Genomic DNA, 15,705 nt, shown 5'->3' with positions numbered 1-15,705 from the left:
ACTGCCAGGGTCACCCAGGCCAGAATCTCACCCAAAGTCTCCCCCAGCCTCAGTTCCCAGCCCTCTCCCCATCTTGGAAGGGTGGGGCCCCATCTTGCTTCTCTGCCAGCCCAACCCACAGGGTACACTTGCCTCCCAGGTTTCTAGAGACAGTGCATGGGGATTTTCCTGCAAGCTCCTCGTGGGGACCTCTGAAAGCCCACTGGGGGCCCCTGCCGACCTGCGTGTGGACCACCACCCTCTCCCAGGGCCTCAGCCTCTCCCTCCTGCCAGGGGAAACTTGGCCCCAGAGCTCCCGCGTACCCCGCCAGGTCCCACGGCTCTGTCCCCAGCTTTCTGTCCGTGACCGCCCCTCCCCTCTACCCCGCCCCTCCTGCTGCGAAGTTCTGACAGCCCCCTGGTGTCTCTGGTAATAAACGGTACTGTAGTGACCTTTCCTTCTTTGGGGTCACCCTGGCCTGGGGAGGCAGATGAGACGCCAGGCTCCCTGGGAGGAGGGAGGAACAAGCTACTCTTTGACTTTTCGACTCAAGATGGACCCCATTTCACCATCAGGGTAGGTGTGGCCAACACTAATTAGCACCTACCTGTGTACCTGGCTTGTGCTGAACCTCAAACCACCTCAGAGTTACCTCAGCCCTGAGACCACCATCACCGCTATTGTACAGAGAAGAACTCTGACGCTCGGGGAAGATCTCCATGACTCATACCTGGGTCTCCTAGGCTGGGTGACATAGAGGTGAGGGGTGGCAGTCGTTGTGAGGAGCCATCCAGGCAGCCTGCTCAGAGGAGACACCACGGCAGGTGGGGTGGCTTCAGGTCAGATGTGTCAGGGCTGCGAGAGGACTTCCAACTCGGAATCTGGCTATGGGTCTAGGTCTTGGCATCACTGATTCTGTGGCCTCGGGCAAGATTCTTCTTTGAGACCTGGTCTCCTCGTGGGCGGAGCCAGTTTCAGAGCGAAGGTGAGCAGTAATGGTGAGGGCTTGGCACCTGCGTGGGCCCCAAGGTAGGGGCTAGGTGAAGGAGAGGCCCAGGGTCTGGTCTTGGGGTGCAAGGCTGTTAACAGCATCCTGCTGACCTCAGCTTGACTCCAGCACTTCTTGGGCCAGAGGCCATGGCGCAGCTGAGGGGCATCAGAGCATCCGCTGGGTGGAAGTGGGGAGGCAGCCATTCCCCATGCAGGTGAGTGGAGGTGGGGTGGGGTTGCATGAGAAGAAGCCCGAGACCCAACAAGGTACAAGCTGCTCCCGGTTCCCTCTGTGACCTCAGGGTCACTTTCATCCTGGGCCCTGCCTGCATTGAGTCTGAGATAAAAATCTATTCAGGGTATAGTTAACCCACCGCACAACACAGGGGTCTGGGTATTTCATTCTGGGGCTGGGGTTTGAATTCCTAGAAGCCTAGTCCATCATCTGCAGAATGGGGGACATCAGACCCACTCCGCAGGGACATGGAGCCATCCTGTGTGTTAGTCCCAGTGCCCAGCATGCAAGGCACTCAGGAAAAGTTGGCCATTGCCAAAGAAGGATGTGACAGAGAGCATGGACACAGACCCTGCAGCCCAGGGGCGGCGATGTCTAAGGTTCCGAAGGTCCCAGGCAGAGAGAGAAGACAGCAGGCTCGGTGGGGAGGAGTATAGTTCCTGCCTGCCCAGGGAGGATCCAGCAGGACCCCAGGAGGAGTGGCGGGCCGGGCATCACTGCTGAGGTTCACCACCAGGGCACTCAGCCTGGCCTGTTAGGCAGAGCCTACTGCCCACTAATGTGAGAAAGGACTGAAGGGGCCAGACCCTGGAGAGGCAGCAAGAGGGTGGCGCTGAACTGGACGGGGCACCTGGTAGCCCCCACTGCCGTATTTGCAATATCCTGACTCTTCACTCCCCTCCGGAGTGCCTCTGCCTCCCCACACACTAATCATATGGGTGGGGGTGGGAGGGTGGGGGCGGTCAGGGCTGGGAACCAAGGCGTCCTTTCCAGTCTCCGCACCCCCTGCTCCACTTCCTCCCCACAACACATTGTCTTTGCTCTTTAGCCAAAATAACCTCTTAGGTCTCCAAGGGCTTCCCTCATAGATCAGTTGGTAAGGAATACGCCTGCAATGCAGGAGACCCCGGTTTGATTCCTGGGTTGGGAAGATCTACTGGAGAAGGGATAGGCTACCCACCCCAGTATTCTTGGGCTTCTCTTATGGGTCAGCTGTTTAAGAATCTGCCTGCAGTGCGGGAGACCTGGGTTCGATCCCTGGGTTGGGAAGATCCCCTGGAGGAGAGAAAGGCTACCCACTGCACTTAGGTCCCCACACACTGCTGGTTGACGCCCCTCCAGCCTTATGCTCACACTGTTCCCTCTGCCTGGACTGCCCCCAACTCCTGTCGAGCTGGCAAACCCCTGGACATCCTTCAAAACTCAGTTTGGAGGACACCTCTCCTGTGAAGACTTCCTGTCCCCCCAGGAGCAGAATCAACCATTTTGTTATCTTGTGCAGTTACACGATGTATCACATCAGGTTACGATCTGATTAAGACACTCTCCCCTACAAGACTAAACATTCCCCAGGGGCAGGAACCAGGGTATCTGAAGGTGCTACTGCCAAGGTGTCTGCCTCAGGCTGCCTCGCCCTAAAAGAAGTGCTTGCTCCTAATCTGCCCAGAGGCACGGGTGGAGCAGGAGTGACTCTGGGAGTAAATTAGGTTGGTCAAGTGGGTCAAGGATGGAAGCTTGCATCTGTGGTTGGCTTTCTCAGTGTGTGACCCTGGAGAGGACAACTCATCTTAGTTTCCTCGTCTGTAATCTGGGGCTGCCACCTACCAAAGTGACTGCGAAGAGCGGATGGGCCGGACCAATGGACAAGGCAGGTGAAGTCCTGGAAGGGCACTTGGAGCAGACGAGAGGAAGCAGTCCTCAGAGGGGGCCTTGCTCACTGCTGCCACTAGGTGGCTTGGGTTGGGGGGAGTCGGGGAATCAGTGAGAGGGGCCAGGCCCAGGGCCTGTAGGCCTCTGATGGCAGACAGAGAAGAAACGGCCAGCGCCCTGAAGGCAGGTGGGCCCCAGCAGGTGGCCGCCTAAAGTCCCTTGCCCTCTTCTGGATTATAACCCCTGCCTCACGGGGCTCCTGGAGGAACAGTGAAATGACGGGTGGCACACAGCAGATGCTCACTCAATGACTGTTCCCTCCTGCCCAGGGTGGCAGCTGAGATGCAACCAGGGTGCAACTGAGGCTGAGGCTCTGGGAAGCCCAAGCCTCTTCCAGGCCTCCCAGGGTTAGCAGGGACCCAGGGATGAGGTGGGGCCCCAGTAGTGCCTGGTATCCCCCTCCCCAGCCCCCAAACCCCATCTTGCCTCCCCCAGGTTTTGAACCAAAGGTTACCTGGGTATCTCCTTCATCCCATTTGGAGCATGGCCCTGCCCTAGATAACCCAAGCCTATTTGGGAGGCTCTGCTTTGGCCCCAGAATGTAAATAGGCAAAAGTAGCTGGAAACTAATTGCAAAATTTATTCCAGGGCTGCAAGGGTTGGGGGGTTCTTAAGGGCACTTCTCATTTGGGGGCTGGGGGATCGCCAGCCTGGCCAGGGGCACGTGTTTCAGAAGACAGGGGTGGCGACTGAGACAGGGTGCTGGAAGGCGGGGGCAGGGATGCCCAGCGATCTGCAACTGGGCAAGCTGAGCACAAGCCGCGACAGCATCGTGAAAGCGGGACAGACCGTGGACGCCCGGCCTGGAGACGGAGGACACCGAGGCCGCTCCCTGGTGCCTGGCCCTGCAGAGGGTCTTTCAGGATGTAGGAGAGGAGTTGAGGTCCAGCTTCAAAGGTGTGCAGCAAGGAACCCAATGGGATGGGGCCAGTGAAAGACGGTTCATCAGCAATGTCCCTGACCTGAAGCCCCGTACACTCTCCCCCCAAGATCACCCCGATTCTCACTCACAGAGACTCTGAGCTCCCCACAGGCCATGTTGCTGTCCACCTAGTGGGGTAGAGGGACAGGCTCTTCTCTGGATTGGAGTGGGGGCTCAGGAATAATGACCCAGCACCACCCCTGGGTACTCGGTATGAGGGTGTCTGGAGAGAAACCACGGGCTGTCCTTGGTGCTAGTACCCCCAGTCTCAGACCTCAGATCTGTCCCCTGCCCCTCCACATACATACCTTTCAAGGAGCACCTAAATTAAAATCAAATAACAAAACAAAACAAACTTCTTGACTACAGCCTTGCAGATAAATATCAGCCAGGAGGGCCAACTGTGAACAGGGCTAGAATGCCGATTGTGCCAAACCAAACTTCTCCTCTGGCGGGAGAGGGTTAGAAAGATGATTGTAGCAAAATACTTTTCAGATAACAACTGTCAAAGTTCTCCCCTGCAGACGTCAGATGGAGCAGAGGGTTTAGGGAGGAGGTCTTTTTGTCCTAACCAGTCTCCCAGTGTCCTCCAGGGCCCAACAGTCCCCTTGCCTAAGTTTGCAAACTCTGTTATCCTTAGTTTACAAAACAGAGGGCTTCCCTCTTGGTCTCCAGGAGGGTCTGGAGACCCTCTCCTCTCCCGCCTGCTGATGTCCACTTGACCTCTCTCTGCCTCTGCTCCCAGGAGAGGACGAAGGGATGACCTCTGACTCAAGGGACGTTGAGGCCCACCAGGGAATCCGAACCTCCTCCCTGGGCCTGGGATCCAGACTCCAGGACAGACAGCTGGGAGCAGGGGGAGGGAAGGAGTGGCTAGCAGCCACCTCCTTGGGGCACTCTGAGTAGCAGGCAAGTGCCAGCAGTGAGTGGGGACCACCTGCCCTCAGCCAGGCCCTGCTCACCCTCGCCCACCTTCCCAAACACGGGGCTTCCCAGAGCTGAGGGGCAGCGGCCTACGTGGTGGGGTCCTGGGTCAGCGTAATAAAAATAAACCACCTGGAGGCTGCGAGGGTGCTGCGACCCGCCCCCTGGCCCCGGCCCGGTCCCCCTCCCCCGCACTGGCCCGAGTTCAAGTCTGCTTGGCCTGCAGCATCTCGATGAGCAGGTTGTTTCGGGGCATCTCGTTGCCCAGGTGCTTGTGGTACAGGTACTCCTTGGCCTGCATGCTCAGCGCCCGCACCTCCACCAGGCACAGCAGCAGCTGCTGGAACTTGTCCCCGCAGTGCGGGTAGTGGCACAGGGTGTAGTCGAGCAGGGCGGCGTTGGCCTTCTCCTGAGCCTCCTTCACCAGGCTGTGGTTGTTCAGGAACTTCACATCTGCAGAGGGAGGAGCCGATCACCAGTCCCGTCATATCACCGACGCTGTCGCTGGCTTCACCCACACCAGCGTCCCTGCGATCACCAGACGTGGGCACTGCCACCACAGTCTCCCCATCGCCGCCACGGTGCCATGCCCGCAGTTGGCAGACACCAGTACCAGCATCCCTGGTTTTCACCCACATGGTCCCTGCCGCCGTCAACTACCAAACCTCAGTCGTTCCTGCCACCACCAGGGTCACCATCACCAGCGACACCTTGGTTGAACGCCACCACCAGCAGCAGTCACCACTGCTGACACCCCTGTGGTTGTCACACACTCGGCCACCGCTGGTCACCCAGCCACAAGCACCTGTCACTGCCGCTGCCGCCACTGTCATCATGCCCACCGCCGCCACTGTCCTCGCGCCCACCGCCACCATCACCGAAACCATCGCCAACCTCCCCCAGTCCCTCCTCGGATCTGTCTTTGAACCTCTCGATTTCTTCACTGGCAAAAAGAGCACCAGTAGCATCTACTTCACAAGACGGCTGTGAGAGTTCAGGGAGCCTGTATCCAGAAAGTGCTCAGAGGAACAAGCGTCTGGCGCTTTCCCAAGGCTCCCTGGGTTACTGTCACTGTCACTCCTCCTCTCCCCACGTCCGTGGCCAACACCATCCCCCACGGTCAAAACCATCCTGTCACCATCGTCTCCAGGGAGTGACCATCCTCATCAGCACCCCACCACCATCATCACCCATCAGCACCATCCCAAGAGGCGAACTGTGAGTGGAGAGAGTGGCAGGCACGCTGTTGATCCACCTTCTGACCCATCAAGAGGCTCCAGCACCCCAAGGAAATTCTCTCACGGGGCCATGGGGAGGGGGCCTTGGATGCTCACTGCAACAGTATTTACAGCGATCGGGAGGTGGCCCGGATGGCCGGGCGGGGGCTACACCCCCAGGAGTCCTGTGCAGTAGGCAGAAGTAATAGAGCAGACACAGCACTGAGCAAATGGACAAACCCTTAAAAGCCTGGGGCTGAGTGCGGGGAGAAAACAGAATAAAAACAAAAAAGGGAGATTCAGAATGAGATCTATAAGGGAACACCATCTTTGCTGCTGTTGCTTAGTTGCTAAGTCCTGTCTGATTCTTTTGTGGCCCCATGGACTATATTCCGCCAGGCTCCTCTGTCCGAGGGATTTTCCAGTCAAGAATACTGGAGTGGGTTTCCATTTCCTTTTCAAGGGATCTTCCTGACCCAGGAGTCAAACCCCTGTCTCCTGCATTGGCAGGTGGATTCTTTACTGCTGAGCCACTGGGGAAGCCCAAAAGCCATCTACATAACTTAAAAATGCTTGCAAAGGACTTCCCTGGTGGCCCAGTGGTTAAGACTCAGAGCTACCAACTTAGAGGCATGAGTTCGATCCCTGGTTGGGGAACTAAGAGCCCACATGTCGCCCAGTGCAGCCAAAAACAACAAAAACCAAAACAATAAAAAATGCTCGCACAGAAAACACGGACATTGTGTAAGAACAGGGACAAAACATAAAGGGACAATTGCCGATGGGAGGGAGAGGTGGGTGGCTGGGTAGCTCTGTGTGGACCAGGGACAAAGGAGTGTGGTCCTGCCCAGAGGCCCAGTGAGGAGACAAAAATCAAGTGTCTCCAGTGTGAAATGGATGGTGGTTGAAATCCCAGCCCCACTGCTTAGAATTGGTGGCCCGCGCCCTATCCTCTCCTGACCTGAAGGCCTTCGTCCTCTATGAAAGGGGCCACGCCCCCCTTGAGGCAGGGGAAGCTGCACAGGCGCCTGGCCCCCAGGGTGTCCATAGAGGGCCAGTTTCCTGTCACAGGAGCCCTCCTCAGCTCCTGGGCAGCATCTTCAGCTGGTGCCCTGGCTAGGGGCTACCGATCAGCAGGAACCCACAGATCCTGTCCGCATCCCTGACTCCTAGCCCCGTGTGGCCTGGGATGTGGCAGCCTGTGGTTCAGAAAACAGTCGTCCATCCACTTCCCCTCGGCTCCCACTGCTCGCAGCCCAGCCGCTGCGGGGGAGTCTGGAGCCCAGCATGCGCAGCCCTTGGCCCTTCTAATCCCTCTTAACACCCTCTGCGCCAGGAGGGCTGGATGCTCCTGGCAACCCTGATCCCCAGCCGCCCCCAGCGTGCCCGTCGAGGCCTGTGTTGTCCAAAGTCGGATTTAGGGAAATCCGAGCTGGACCTCGGGCGTATGGCAGGATCTGGGCACTCCCCCGCTCCAATCTTTCCCCCATGATATACCCCTCCCCTCATATACTAAGTGAACCAGGGTCATGTTCTTCCTGGCCTCCCCAGAATTACCATTAGCCCATAAGGCACCTTTGTGCCAGTTATACAGAAGGTCCCCCGTACCTCACAGAAAGACAGGTGAGGGGCATGCAGGCTGGGTTTCAGGCTCTACCTTCCCCTGTCTAGGCGCCCTTGTTCAGTTAAACAACCTGTCCAACTGTACATGACTGTTCCCTAGCCTGGTCCTCTCCAGACTCACTCAAAGGTCATGGGAAGTCTCCCCACCTAACTAGCCTCCCTGGGGGCAAGAGGTGCCTACCAGTCCCATCCATTTCCCAATCTCTTTTCAACCCCATCTACCTTCAATTCCTACCATCCCCTGGGCTGGGCAATTCTCCAGTTAGTCTTCTGACAATTTACAATAGGAAGCTGGGGGTCCAGAGAAGGGTAGGGACCAGCTCAAGGCCACACAGAAGGCAAGGGGCCCAGAGGAAACAGGAGGGTGTGGGAAGGACTGGCCAAGATGCTGCAGTAGAGGCAGGAGTGGGAGGGGGCTGGGGAGGACCGGAGCCTCGGCTTTACCAGGATTTACTGTTCCCAGCAGCGGTGTGACAGGGACAGCAGGGCGGAGCACTGGATGGGGAGGTGCAGGCAAGAACAGCTTTCAGGGACACACCCCTCCTGGCAGCTCTCAGCGGGCTGGAGACCCCACTGCCCCCCGAGGTGGACTGCAGGGCTGGGGGAGGGATGCACCATCACTAATTGAGCCCCAGCCACCACAGTGCAAGACAGGAAAGTCGTTTTCCCAGCACCCGCCGCACCTTCCCTGCCCACCTCCATCAGTTAATCCCTACAGACAGGAAGGCAGGCAGGAAAGGGTGTCCTTCACGCAGGTGTTAAGGACAGTGGAGTGTGCCTGGAGCGCGCAGTGGATACCAGAGCTGGGACTCGAACCCAGATCTCTCTGGCTCCCAAGCACTATGGGTAAGCAGGGGCGGGGTCGGGCCTGGACATGGGTTCCTGGGGGATTAGATGACATGATGACCTCATGTTCCATCCAACCCAGGAGTCCAGTCCAAGGACCACCCAGCCTGGGGCCCTTGGTTTCCCCAGGGAGACTTCTGGACTCCCCCTTGGAGGGGAGCATGATCAAGCTATGCCTCTTCTCCTAGCCCCCCTCTAAAGGGACTGCTCTGAAGATTCTCTGGGATGACCATGTGACAGAGCCTACATCCCTTTGGACAACACACCCTTCCTCCCTTAGTCACAGAAACCTGAAGATGTCCCCTCCTGTGTTGGGGGCTCAAATCCCAGCTCACCAACTGGGTGACCGGGGGCAAGTCTCTTCCCCAGTCTGAGCCTCAGTTTCCCATCATCCGCACAATGGGGGCAAATTCAGCTCTGCGTCTCAGGGCAGCCAAGAGCTGGACCTCATCTGCTGCCCCGCTATGAGCCATGAGCCGCCAAAGGTTGGAGATGGGCCTGCTCAGCAGTCCCGGGGGTGGGTGGGTTGGGGGGGGGAGCTGGGAGATAGCACCCCCACCTCTGAGAGCAGCCCGCTAGCTCCGCGGAGCCGGGGGCCCCCAGGTTCTCAGAAAAGCCCCCTTTTCACGGTTTAATTGAATATTTGAATAATCCTTTCATTCCAGCGAGGCATAAAGAATGTTGTCCCAATAGCGGTGACTCAGGCAGGCGCCCCCGCGCACAATGGCCCCTCGAGTGGGGCTGCTATTCAGGCCGCCTTTTGTTGGCGCGAGCAGTGGGTAAATTGCAAACGCTTAAGGGAATGCTGCTGCCGCCGCCTCAATGCAAGTCAGGAAATCGAATGTTAGGTCAATCCATTAAGCTTCGATTAAGTCCTCTGCAGAACAATGCCAGCCGGGCCCATCTTCATAAACACCGTGATTGCCAGGAGAGAGGCACTAATTTTAATTAAACCTCCTTACCTGCCTTCGCGCCTGCCTGAGCTGGCTATTTAGACACCAAATGGCACCCTTCTGTGGAGGCAGGCGAGAAGGGGCCGCTGGGCGGAGGGGCAGGGTGGGAGGGCAGGGCAGTTGGAGTGGGGGGACAGTCATCGCACGGGTTCAAGCTGAGCAGCCCAGGGAGGCGCTGCCCCGGGGTGATGCTCAGCATGCCAGCTGAAGGGCGATGGGCAAGTGGCCACCCCTCTCTTGGTTCCCAGTTCCCTTGGGGACCCCAGTCTGGCTGTCTGGGTGGGATCCTGGGAGTAGCCCCCTCCCACCTTCCAGACTCAGGGCAAATCTTGCCCCTCATCTTGCCCAGATGTATCCGCTTCTCCCAGCCCCATATCCAACCTCTGGCAGGGTTCTGGGCTGCCGTAGGCATCCTTTTCCCATGCTGCAGTCAGAAGGACCTTTCCAAAACACAAACTAGATCATGATTCTCCTGCTGCAGATTCTTCCCAGGGAAGCTTCAAGGTACTGGCCTGGCCTTCAAGGCCTTGCACAGCTCGGCCCCTGCCTGCCTCTCCAGGCTCCTCTTCACCCTCTCCCTGCCCCACAGCTACACCCGAGCTGTCAGGATTCTCCCCATCCCTCTGCACCAGCTATTCCTTCTGTCTGGAATGCCCTTGCTGCGGCTTGCTTTGTTTCTCCCAGAATACTCCTGCTCATACAGCAAGGCCCAGTGCAGAGGGCCCTCCTCCAGGCAGATTTCCCCAATATCCAAGCTATCATTGGTTTCTCCTCTTGGGCCTAGCCCTGCTCACGCTGGACTGCTCAGACTCCTCCCCTAACCTAGAACCTGTCAGCCAGCAGCCTCTGTGGCTCCCTGGCTTCCTCTCACTGTGCACCCAGGAGCTCAGAAAAGCCTGGGTCATAGGTCTTCTCCCCTCAAAGCCCCAACATTCTGGCCCCCACCCGGAGGGTCATTATCATGACCCAGGTCACTCCCCACAAAGAGTGAGATAAAGAATGAGATAAAGATGGAGAGAGACTTATTCATGCATTCACTTCCTTCCCTAGCTTGCATTGTTAGAGGCAAGATCCTGCCCCCACCCTCCACCATGGTTGCTCCTACCAAGCCCTGCAGCCTTGCAGACAAGCCCCCTCCAGCTACCAACCTGTTGTGCCAGAGTCAGGAAATCCAGCCTAGGCACCCAGGCCCCTGATCACAGCCTAAGCACAGGGCTTCCCCCAGTCAATACTCCACTAATCACCCCACTCCCAGCCTTTATCTTACCCTCTGCTTCCCCAGCTGCCCCGACTCTCAGGCAGGCACACACTTGCCAGACTGTGACTATGATGTCATTTCCCACAAAGACAACGTCTCTGTCCTGCCCTCTCTCCAGGTGACAAGGCATTCACTTCCCTCTGTTCCAACCTTCCATCCCATCTATACCTCTGCTAAAAGATGTATTCCCCCTAGCAAACTCCTACTCATCCTCCAAGACCCTGCTCAGATGTCCCCCTTCCAGGAAGCCTTCCAGGCAGATCCCTTGCTCCCCATCCCGGATTCCCCATCTCTTTGTCTCAGCCCTGATGGTGCTGGGTAAAGGTGTCTCCCAGACTGGGAGCTGCCTGAGAGCGGGGGCACAGCATCACTGGACACAAGGAGGGCACTGGACATAGCTTGCTGGGTGAAGGAGGACAGAGGGAGGCTGACCTGATGAGAACCCAGAAGGAGGGTGGAGACGTGAGTGGCACAGGTTGGGCCAAGATCAGGAGGGCACAGGAGGCAGACACCAGACACTTGTGGAGCTGGGAGAACTGGTGGCCTGGGCTGCCTTCTGCCCCTGCCCGGCTTTTTTTTCCTCCTTGGCACTTACCACAGTCTTCCAGGTGACACATTTTACTAGTCATTTCACTAATTTGTATAGTTTACTAATCATATTATGCTTATTGTCTCATCTTCCCTTGAAGACAAGGATTTGGGTTTGTTTCTTTGTTTTTTTGAGTGAGTGAATGAAAAAATGAATGAATGGGCAAAGGGGTCTGGGCCTCAAAGACACCCCTGGAGCAGGGAATTAGGAAAAGCAGGGAACCTCAGGACGGGAACCAGGGGTCAGAAGCTCCTGAAATCACATGGGCATTTTCTGGGGGTGGCCTGGGCACTTCCCTAAGGCTTTCAGCCAAGAATTTACCAAATTCTCAGGAGAAGTCCTTATCCCATAAACGGCAAGTCTTAGACCTATCCTGGCCCTTTGTCCTCCCACACAGAGAAACTCAGGCCCAGAGACAAAGCAGGCCCTGGACCAGGTCCCCTCACAGCTTTATTCACGAAGGGAGGGGGCCTGGCTTCTTCGAGGATGCCCATCAGAGAACCGCTCCACCTTGGGGTCTCTTCGCCAGCCCCACCTCCACCCCACCACCTGTTATCCACCTGACCCCCAGGCCAGGCCTTGCTCAGCCCACTCACCGAGGCTGAAGAGAATGAGGAACTTGAGGCAGACGAACTCCTGGCGATCCAGCTGCAGCGCGTGCAGCTGCAGCACCAACTCCTGCGCCCGAAGCACCAGGCTGTGCAGCAGTGAGCCCGCCTGGGCGGCCACCGTGGTCAGCTCCACCTGGGCGGGCACAGGGCAGGGTCAGCGCCGCAAGGGGAGGGCGTGCAGGGCAGGCACTGTTCGGAGCCTGGGGGTCAGGGGTGCCCCGCCTAGGGGCGGGGCCGGGTGGGAAGGCCTCTCTTCAAGTCCCTGCTCCCCCGACCCCTCCCAGGCTCGTAGCTCTGCTCCCTGCATGGAGCCAAGACCCCCACGCAGCAGAGCTGACATCAGGCAGGTGGGTGCAGAGGGAGCGCTGAAGGGTCCTTCATGCACGAAGAGCAGCCGCCAGATCAGATCTCGTGGTGCAGCAGCTTGTGTGCTGTGAGGTGGCATCTGCAGTGAGTGCCAGCTTGTGCTGGGTGTGGGGGCGGGGGCAGGGCGGCTGTGCCCGCAAACACGTGGATGCGGCCCCATGACTGCCCCGGGGGGCCGCATATGGACACCTGGATGTGGCCACACCTCAGCTCACGTTCACACACATGCAGGGACACACTCACAGGGTGTGAACACACACACACACACACACACACACACTCTCTCCTATGGTCGCATCACAGGGTAACACACATACATCCACGCGCCCATGTATATGTTCTCACTGACATGGTGAGGGGCAGATCTCAACATCCACCCACTTATGTGTGTGGAGATATCTGCACAATAAAATACAGCCGCAGGGTGCACACACACAGTCCATGGCCTCAGAGACGTCCACCCACCTGTTGGCAGGGGCCAGCACTCCTGCCTCTCACTCACTTCACGTGCACTCACAGGTGGCTAGCTTTCTGCTAGCCGTGGATGGCCTGAGACACCCAGGTGAGGACAGGGGATGAAGACAAAGGGCTTGGGGTGGAGGTAGGGGGTGGGGAGCAGGGCCGTAGTCTCCGATCTCCACCCCACCCCCACTCCAAGCACCTGTGAAACCCACTCCCCCTCTTGTATCCACGCCTCCCCCCCCACACACACACACACCAGGAGTGATGCTCCCTCCTTAGGTTAGACCCTGGGCATCAGCCTCCCTTTCCTTCCTTCCCCTTCCCTCCATTTCCCCTCCACCCTGTCTCAGCCCGTCTTTGAATCATGCCCTCCCAGGTCCCAAGTGTTCTGAGCAGGGGGTGGCTACCTTCGTTTCCTCTTCACCACCCATCCTGCCATTTCCTCAAATACAACCTGGCTGTGAACTTCCCCACTTAAAACTCTTCTGATGCCCCCTGTTTGATTTCAGGAGCGAAACCAACCCCACCATGTCTCCCATCCTGGGGTGCCCAAATTCTGACTCTGAGCTCTTTGGGGCCCAGACCCCTTTGCCCATCCAACCATCCATCCATCCATCCATTCAGGATTTAGAACCTGCAGGCCCCTAGCGAGCCCTCCAGCTTTATCTCGTACCTTATCTCAGCCCCACAGGGCGCCTCCCCTCCAGACCCTCCTCCTAGCGGCCTCCGGCAGCTCTGCAGCCCTAACCTGCCTCTCTGAGCTTGGTTCATGCAGCCGTCTCCTCTGCATGTGTGGAGGTGGGGACTGTCCCGCCACCCCTGTCGCTGCCCGACCAACCCTTATTCACTCTTTCACTACTCAGTGCCACCGCCACCTTCTCCCAGAGCCTTCCAGAGCTCTGAGCTGCTCCCCCAGAACAGGGCTCCCAGAGGCTGGCTCCTCTCCAGGTCAAAGCTAGGGCTGGTCAGAGGGAGGTCAGGCTGGTGGGCATCCCGTGAAGCTGGGGAAAGGGCTGATATTCAGCGGTGTCTAGGGCCAGCCCTGGAGAGGCCTAGGATCGCTTCTGGGCCCAGAATTCTGGAAGGGCATGGTTGATGGGGGGGTGGGCGGGGGGCACAGTAGGGTCTGGTCACCTCCTGCCCTGTGACCAGCAGGATGCTGCCCTCCTTGCCATGCTGAATCTGACGGTAGATGTGGTCAAAAACCAGCAGCTCGCTCCAGCAGTTCTGCAGCAGTGTCATCTGGTCGGCCACCTGCAAGGAAGAGGCACACCGGGGTCCAGGGTCCAGTCCTGCTGGGGACCTTCCCCTCGCCCCTCTCCCACCAGCTCTGAGTTCAGACGCTCAATGGTGCACGTGACCCGGGCAAGTTGCCCAGCCTCTGTGTCCAGTCTGCCCATCTGTCTTCCTCATCAAAGTAAGGTACAGGTCTGGCAAAATAATAAGAGGGTCCAGTGGAGGCACGCTGGACTTGGCTGGGCCTGGCTGCAGGCCATGGCTTTGCCTCTTACAAGCTGTATGATCTTAAGCAAATTCTGTCACCTTTGTGGGCCTCAGTTTTCTCATCTGGAAAGTAGGCAAAGTATTAGAAGGTGGTCCGGCACATATTAAGCCCTCAGTAAATGTTAGCGCATAATGTCACTTCACACTTTGTGAAGGATTCCTTCAAATGCAAGGGAAAATTAGTGTTAATTTTTCCTTCTGCCCATTTGGCCTGTGGTCACATGTCTAGCAGCCTCAACCACTCCAAAAGAAGCCATGTCAGAGGGCTTCCCCTGGGTCTTGTGCAGAACCTTCAAGCTCAAGCCTGCAGCCCAGCCCAGGGAATGAGCAGGTGGCTGGCAATGGTCTACATCGGAAGGAGGAACAGAAGGGTACACAGGGCCGATTCTGAGTCCCTAGGCTGTACTCGGGGGCACTCAGTGTGAGGGCAGGGACAGTCTTCCAGCATGGCGATCGCCACACTCTAGCCTGACAGTGACAGGTGGGACTCAGGACCATGGGATGCCAGAACCAGAAGGACCCTCGAGGAACCCCAGCCTAAACTATTTCCAGATGAAGAATCTGCCACTCAGAGAGGGCAAGGGACTCTCCAGGAATCAGAGAGAAACAGAGCCAGGCCAGGGCCACGGCCAGCAGTCTTGGTCCTCAGCTCACAGCAGGGATGACATTGAACCCTTCTGGGTGTTCAGAACGGTGCTGGGTGCAGTGTGTCCTCCTGGGGCCACACAGTGCAGACTCCAGTCCTTCTCAGCATCTGTGGCTCATGGACCAGCCACCGTCTATGCAGCGGGTACTCCCTGGGCACCTTCCGGGGCCATGCCCTGCACTGAGTGCAAACTACAACATCGAGTCTCGTTGTTACAGCTCCACAAGTGTTTGTGGTAAGTACTGCTGTTATCCCCAATCTACGGAAAAAAGGGGGATTCGCTGGTGGCTCAGATGGTAAAGAATCTGCCTGCAATACGGGAGACCTGGGTTTAATACCTGGGTTGGGAAGATCCCCTGGGGGGAGGGAATGGCTACCCACTCCAGTATTCTTGCCTGGAGAATTTCATGTATAGAGAAGCCTGGAGGGCTACAGTCCATGGGGTCACAAAGAATTGGACAACAAAGAGAAAGGACATTGAGCTCAGAGAGATCAACTAACTTACCCAAGGTCACACAGCTCCTTCTGGTTCACTTGTGCTTTTAACCACTAGGTATGGTGGTTGCCACCCTTGCCACCCTTGAGTTCAGGGCATGTTCACTACTGCCCCCAGAAAGCCTCCCCCTCCTCCCAACTTGGCAACTACAACATCTCATGGTGCTATTCATGGCTCTTCTTCATATCTTCCCTGGTAACCTGTGGGATCTGCCAGCAGGATTGGTATCCAGCTCATCTCTGGGCCCCCAGAAGAGGGGCGTCAGTTTTGCTTGATGAACAAATATGTGTTCCTCAAGACATACACAGACAGCCCAGAGGAACCACCCTCAACCTGGAGGCCAGAGGCGTCCAGGCAGCCCCCGGCCTGTGGGG

General features: G+C 57.5%; 1 protein-coding gene across 4 annotated transcripts in view; it reads right to left on the bottom strand.

Moving 5' to 3' along the window:
• Positions 1–3,471: 3,471 nt before the first annotated feature.
• NR5A1 (nuclear receptor subfamily 5 group A member 1) overlaps positions 3,472–15,705 on the bottom strand; it is a 29,317-nt gene continuing 17,083 nt past the window's right edge. For all 4 annotated transcript variants that reach the window (XM_086325249.1, XM_086325250.1, XM_086325252.1 and 1 more), the window contains 3 exons: positions 13,821–13,940; positions 11,844–11,991; positions 3,472–5,214 (listed from right to left, as the gene is read on the bottom strand). In XM_086325249.1, the coding sequence (XP_086181375.1) occupies positions 4,967–5,214; positions 11,844–11,991; positions 13,821–13,940 (516 nt within the window). In that variant the 3' untranslated portion in view covers positions 3,472–4,966. The remainder of the gene's footprint in view (positions 5,215–11,843; positions 11,992–13,820; positions 13,941–15,705) is intronic.

The sequence above is a fragment of the Bos grunniens genome, chromosome 11, assembly GCF_055505025.1.
Source record: "Bos grunniens cultivar Pamir isolate PY7600 chromosome 11, Bosgru_T2T1.0, whole genome shotgun sequence".
In the NCBI taxonomy this organism is placed as follows: Eukaryota; Metazoa; Chordata; class Mammalia; order Artiodactyla; family Bovidae; genus Bos; species Bos grunniens.
This window is presented reverse-complemented; position numbering and strand designations above follow the sequence as displayed.